The sequence below is a fragment of the Equus przewalskii genome, chromosome 3, assembly GCF_037783145.1.
Source record: "Equus przewalskii isolate Varuska chromosome 3, EquPr2, whole genome shotgun sequence".
NCBI classification, from domain to species: domain Eukaryota; kingdom Metazoa; phylum Chordata; class Mammalia; order Perissodactyla; family Equidae; genus Equus; species Equus przewalskii.
Window position 1 is genome coordinate 116379184 of NC_091833.1, and position 6874 is coordinate 116386057.

The window sequence follows — 6874 nt, forward strand, 5'->3', positions numbered from 1 at the left end:
AGCCGTCCGTCCCCACCTGACCTGGCTGGGGGTGCCAGTGTTTTGTTTTGGCCAAAAGAAAACCCCCCGCATGGTTAGAGATGGCTCTAAACCGCATCGCAGGAAGGGGCAGTGGACGTGGGAGGCTACAAGCCAGCAGCCTGCCATGCCGAATGAGAGTGGCCGCAGGGTTCTGCCTTCACCCGACTCCTGGCTTTTGGTTTTCCTGGAGGCCCAGCACAGTGGGGACACCAGATACGCGGTCCCCTCTCCCACACTCACCATGACTTCCCCTGAGGTCCTGCTGGGCCTCCCCGTCAGGAGGAAGAGGGAGTTTGAGGGTGCAGCCCCCCAGGACCTCCGCTCCTGCCGGCCCTGCCCACCTGCCCACCTGTCCCCAGTGGGCACTAGAAAGGGCTCCAGGAGGGAGGGACAGCGTGGACCGCAGCCGGCTACCGGAGGAGGGGCCCAGCCCCAGTGATCACAAAGCAGCGGCAACTGTCCAGAAAATGTCCCTTTTTATTCCATACGCAAATAAGTAGATTCATTAAAAAAAAAAAAAAAGTCTTCGCTGGGAGAACTGGAGGCAGAGGCCCAGGAGAGAAGCCCAGTCTGGTCCTGTCTTCAGAATCTGACAGTGGACTGCCTCACAGGGGCCCGCACAGGGCCTGGCTCCCCGGGCTCGCTCCCTGCCAGGCGCAACTTCAAGGCCACGAGGCTGGTCACAGTCCCAGTCTGCTCCCGGCCTGCTTAGTCCCAGGAAGGGACCTCCGTGTCGGGGAGCACAGGCGGGGAGGGGTCCCCTCGCAGCACCCCGGACAGTCAGTAGGCGGTGCGCCTTTGCCGTGGGCTGGGCCCAGGCCGCTGGCTCCTAGGCCGACCCCTGACCCGGTGGGGCTCTGAGCTGCATGGCCGGCTGTCTCTCCGGGACGCCCTCTTCCCTGCGGGGGACCCAGCCTTGCAACTGTTTGGAGAGCCACAGTAGCAGGCGCCCCTGTTACATTCTGGACCATCTTCCCGCAGAGGTTCTGCCCACCGGGCGGCAGCCCGCGCTCCGGAGGCGCAGAGGGGTCCGCAGGAGCGTGCCAGCCTTCCCCGACGGCCCTCCACGCGCTCACCGCCCCCGCTGCGCCCAGTGCACGTCCGCAGAGGTCCCCAGTGGCCCCGGGGAGTGGGCCCAGCGCGCAGGGGGCTCACACCAGGCCGGGCATCTGCGCCCGCAGAAAGGGCACGGAGGCGGCGGCCGGGAAGGCGGCCAGCGGGTAGGCGAGGGCCCCGGAGAAGCCGAGCAGCGGTGGGGGCGGCGCAGGCGCGGCCGGCGCCAGCGAGAAGGGCAGGGCGGCGGGGGCCCCGGGGGCGGCCGCGGCCGGCGGGCTCTCGTGGTACAGCACCGGCACGCGCACGAGGCGCTGCGCGCCCGGCGGGGACAGGCTGGCCGCCTCCAGCTCGGCCGCCAGCTGCCGCTTCCACTTGTTGCGGCGGTTCTGGAACCAGATCTTGACCTGCGTCTCGGTGAGCTGCAAGGAGGCGGCGAGGCCGGCGCGCTCGGCGCTGCTCAGGTAGCGCTTCAGGTCGAAGGTGGACTCGAGCTGGAAGACCTGGCTGCGCGAGAAGACCGTGCGCGTCTTCTTCTTGCGGCCCACGCCCAGGCCGCCGCGCGCCTCCCCCGCCACCGCCGGTGTCTCGGCCAGCTCCGCCGCCTCCTCCACGCCGGCCGCCGGGCCCCGCGCCACCAGCTCCGCCGCCTCCCGCTGCACCGCTCCCGGCCCCGGGCCCCGCTGCCAGGTGCCCTCAGCGCGGCCCATCTCCTCGCTCGTCTCCGGTGAGTCCCGGTCGCTGGCTGCAGGGGAGAGAGGGGCACATTGGTTGGTTCTGGGGGCTGGTCCCCAGACCCGGTCACTGAGGCCAGCAGCTCCCCCCATGAGGTCACCCACAGCCACAAGCAGGGTAATATTCCCGCATAGGGCCTGGCACCCTGCATCGTGGAAGGGATGGAGAAAGGAAGAGCCCAACCAACATGCAGGCAACACACACAGCCTCAGACTGCACACCCACACCACAGGGCGTCAGAGAAAAGAGGACAGAAGAGAAACACAAAGGGAAACCCAAAACGGATTCAGGCCTGTAACCGCGAGCTTCGCCTTGAAACACACAGAGGCTGCTCCGCAGGCACACGTCACAGGAGGAACGAGGTCCTCTCGAGAAATGCACACACCCCAAAACAGCCCAGAGACCCCCCCACCCCCAGCACCCATCCAGGTGCCAGGCCCGAGGGACACAGAAATACAGACTCACGCTGACCTCCTCCCCGTTCCCTCTCAGGAGCGGACGCCAAATTCCCGCTTGTATAGAAATGCGCTGCACATGGAGCACGAGCACATGCAAACAATGCCCAACAAAACACTGTGGCCCGTGACACTGGGACCCCACCCACTCACCCTCCCTCTCCTGTACCCCTAACTCAGATGCCCACAGAGACATGCCCACACGACCCACAATCATGCTCGAAGGGAGGGCATACAAACAAGGCCCCCCAACACGTCTGACCCGTGGTTCATGCTGTGGGCTTGGGGTACAGGAGCCCATGGGGGTCCCTGAGCTCCTGCTCCAAGTCCAGAGCTCCACCTGACTCCCAGAGGGGAGGAGACACCCCAGGGCTGGTAAAGGTTGGGGCCACGAGGAGAAAGAAGTCAGCCTAGGACCCAGGTGCTTGTCCAGTTCCAGGCCCGGCGTGAAGAGTCCCCGGCCTGACCGCGGGGCTCCCGAGGCCAGCTCAGCCCGGTCTGCCCTTCCACTGTGGCCCAAAGCTCCCGTGCAAAGGCTGCCAGGTCGGCTGTCAAGGTGGAGTGTAGCCGGGCAGCCCTCCGCAGACTGCAGTGTGCCCGAACTGTGGCCATTCGTGGTGTTGCACACCCAGAGTGTTCAAACACTGGTGGGCCTGTGTGTGTGACTTGGGCTATGCACCTGGAGCCCACGGCGGTGTGCAGATGCTCACGCGCCTCTGCCCAACCCCAGTGGTGTGAGCCTTCATGGTCCCGGGAGAGGGCCCGATTCCAGGCTGGCGTGTGTGCCACCAGATATGGGGAGCCTCTGCGCCCCCCCCCCCCCACAGCACCCCAGAGCCAGGCTCACAGAGAACCACGAACGGCCACAAGGCACCAAGCCGGGCTCGCCAGCTCCTGCGTGAAACCAGATCCCCTACCCGCATTGCACGAAGTGACGAGAAGCTGCCTCTTTGGGGACTGCCTGAGGGGCTGCAGGTGGGGACCCCGAGGGCAGGGGGAGGACACATCTCGCCCCAGGACACCCTTTTCAGAAACACTCCCAGAAGGGCACTAAATTGGATCACTCAATTTTAGGACGACACGGAGGGCTGCTCAGCTTTACAGGAACGGGGTGGGCGGCCCCGGACTTTCGGGCGTAACTTCTGAGACGCGGGTCCTTTTGCAAGGGGGGCATTCCCACACCGGGAAGGGGGTTAATCTAAGAGATGAGAGGGGTCCCGGCCCACCTACCCTCAGCTCGCGCCAACGTGCACACAGAGCTGAACGGATTTCAGAGCAAGAGCCTGAAAGAGTCCCCAGCTGGCCTCACAGTGTGTGGGGGGCAGGGGGAGCTGGCAAAGGCTGGGTTGGACCGGCCTCCCGGTCTTCTTCCCAGGGGTCTCCCTCCCAAAGGGTGCGTCCCCAAGGGAGGCAGCCACCCTGGGGAGAGGGAAGAGAAGGACCAGGCAAGAGAGGTGAACAGGTTCTGGGCTGAGACCCCCATGCCCAGCCTGGAGCCCTCAGCAGGGAACAAAGGCGGGGGAGGGGGAAGGGCAGAGGAGAAAGAGGGGGGACTGGGGCCTTCAGAACGGGCTCCCTTCTCTCCCTTCTGCCCCGTACAGCCCCAGCTGGGGCCTGGGAGGACCAAAAGGGAGGCCCCTGCCCCAGGGCCTGTCTGCGCTGGCTGAGGGGGGCTGTGGGGGGGCGGACGCTGTGGAAGACCGCTCTGCTCCCCTCCCCAGCCCCCACACAGTCTGCTGGCTGCCCCCTGAGTCTTCTGCCTCTGGCTCTCCACTCTGTCCTCCCTTCCTCTTCCTCTGGCTCTCTCTCCTGCCTCCTTTCACCGCGGACTTCTTGCTTTGCATCTCCTCTCCCCACAGCCCTCTGTTTCTTCCTCCATCCTTCCCTCTGCTTTTCTCCCACCTTCTCTTTGCTTCCTGTCCTTCCTTGTCTCCTACGTTTTTCCCTGTCCTATTTCACCCTCCTTTCTCTTCTTCAGCTCTCTGTTGTCTCTGTTGCCCTCTCCACGGGCTCTCCAGCCTCCCTAAGTCCCCCGAGCCTGGCGACGCGTGAAGCCCCGGCCGGGTGAAGTCTTCTCTCCGCACGGGCACCATGTCCGAGAGAATGGGCCTCCAAACCCGCTCCCCCACGGGCTCTGCTGGGGCCCTACGCGACCCAGACCCGCTCCACACAAGAAGGAGGGTGGCCCGGAAAGGGGGACGACGAACACGAAGTCCGGCAGCAAATGCGCGGGGAGGAAACCGGGCCCCCGCGCCTGGCCCACCCTCCCCGCGCCCTCACTCACTGTCAGGACTGAGGCCGCCTCCGTAGCCGCCGTGCGCCCGCGGGTACCAGCGCGTCGCGCCGCCGCAGCCCAGAGCGTAGGGCGGCCCGGGACCGGGGGGCGGCCGGGGACCGAGGCCCAGCGCGCCCGGCCCGAGCAGCGCCCGCGCCCGCGCCTCGCCGCCCGGCCCGGCCCCCGCGCGCAGCTGTCTCCGCCGCTGCAGCCGCCGCCGCCGCGCCTGCTCCGCGTCCTCGTCCTCCGGGTCGTCGTCGTCGTCCTCCTCGTCCTCGCGGCCGCCGCCGCCCTGAGCCGCGCGCCCCGCGCCCTTGGCCTCTGCCGCCAGTAGGTTCTCGATGAGGAAAGAGGAGGCGCGGGCCGGGGTGGCGCGCCCGGGCTCCGTCAGCTCGTCCGGCATCGCGGCCGCGGGCCCGTCGGGCTCTGCCGGGCTCCTTGGGCTCCCGGGCGCCCGGGACGCGGCCGGTCCGGGTCCCCGCTGGGGACAGTGGCGCGCGGCGCCCCGGCGCAGGCGCGGGCCGGCCCCGGAGCCGCTGCCCGGAGCGCTGGCGTCGGGCCCCGCGGGGCAGGCGGCGGCCTCCGCGCGGGGCTGGGCTGGGCCGGGAGCGGGTGCGCGCCGACAGCCGGCCGGGCAGCCGCCTCGCTCGCCTTTCACGTCGCCGCTCTGGTCGCCGCCGGGCCGGCCCCGCTGGGGGCGGGGAGGGGGAGGGGCCGCGGGGGCGGGGCGCGCGGGCCGGGAGGGCCGCCAGCTCAGCCCAGGGATGCCGCGGCGGACCCAGCGCGGCCACCGCCCGCAGACACCGCCCGCACCGGCGCGCAGGCGGTCGCGCGGCCGGGGGCGGGCGCCCGGGCGGGGGTGGGGTCGTGGCCGCTCCGGCCCCCCAGCTCCATCCCGGGCCCGCGCCGCCCGCGCCGGGGAGGGGGCGGGCCTCCGCCGGCGGCCGCCCATTGGCTGCGGGGCCCCGAGGAGAAAGGGGCAGGCCAATCAGCGTCCGGATGGAGCCGTAATTACCTCGCTGCGGGGAGCGTGTTGGATCGAGCGTGAGTAACTGTGCGCGCGCGAGTGTGCGCGCGCTGGCGAGTGTGGTATGTGCGTGTGTGCACGCGTGTGTATTTAAGTGTGTCTGTATAGGGGGCGTAAAGACCCCGGAGCTTTCAAAAAACGGCAAGAAGCCGGGCCACAGTCATTTTTTTTGAAGCTCCCGGGCACCAGGGCTGTAAAATTGTAGCATATTTTCATATTTACACCTAGTGAAATATGCTTTCAGTGCCAGATGTAGCGCCACAGAACTCTAGTTTCCAGACTCAGTCTCAGAATGCAGGGAAATGCTACCTCCCCAACACACCCACCCCCCCCACCCCGCCCTGCCCGCAACGCGCCCGATGTCACTCCTGATGTCACGCAGTGTGACAGCGGGTCCCCACCGTCTGGCTCCCCGGGAGGCCCGAGCCCTAGAAGCGGGGCGGGAGCCACTGCCCCCGGCTGCGGAGGGGCTGCAGGCGGCCCCGTCCCTCTTTGAGCCTCCGTGTCTACAACTGTAAAGCGGTGGGGAGTGCCCTGTGTCCGCAGCAGGGAACGCCGTGAGGAAGTGCACCCCGACCCACGCTGCTGCCCTCGGAGCTGCGTCCGCTCGGGAGTAACCCTGCGACCCGCCTCCGTCGGGAAGGGGGTGCCGGCCGCTCACCAGGCCCCAGGCCGCAGCGCAGCGCGGGAGGAGCCGGCTTCACCGGACGCGGGAATGAGCAGAGACAGAGGCAGCTTCCCGGGGCCAGCAGGGCCGTGTCCCCCGAGTGCCCACCGCCGTCCCGAGGGCGGCTGCAGGCCAGGCCTTCCCCCTCGCTGTAATTTTCTGAACAAGAACTGAGGACGGAGCATCACCCCCATTTTCCAGAGGGTAACACAGAGGCCAGGCGAGGTGAGGAGGGACCACCCCCCACGGTAAGTGGCTCTGGCAGGGCTGGAATTCGACACTCCAGGCCTGGGGCCGGCCGGATGTGAGAGCCCAGCGGGAGGACGGTAAGGCCGGGCAGCGGGAGGCCTAGCGGGGGATCCTGCCGGCCTGTGGTCGCTGAGACAAAATGGTGCGCGTCCTGGGTGCGCCTGCTGGCATGACTGCAGACCTGGCCATCCCCTAGCCACCCCCTCACCAGCCTGTGCATTCCCGCCAGCCACCGCCAAGGACCTCTGGTGCCCAGTGGCTGCGCCGCCATGGCCTCCAGTGGGAGCGGGGCTTTTTTTGCGGGCTTGAGGACCAGGTGCTCCACCCAGCTCCTCCGGCCCTCACATCCTGCCCCGGGAGGGGCAAAGATGATCCATGAGGGAGCCTCACAG

General features: G+C 68.1%; 1 protein-coding gene across 1 annotated transcript; it reads right to left on the reverse strand.

Moving 5' to 3' along the window:
- Positions 1-488: 488 nt before the first annotated feature.
- HMX1 (H6 family homeobox 1) lies at positions 489-5150 on the reverse strand. The gene is made up of 2 exons (XM_070611819.1): positions 4549-5150; positions 489-1819 (listed from the first exon to the last, which is right to left on the reverse strand). Exons 1-2 carry the CDS (start codon positions 4940-4942, stop codon positions 1173-1175), a joined length of 1041 nt encoding a protein of 346 aa, XP_070467920.1. The 5' UTR covers positions 4943-5150; the 3' UTR covers positions 489-1172.
- Between the last annotated feature and the right edge of the window lie 1724 nt (positions 5151-6874).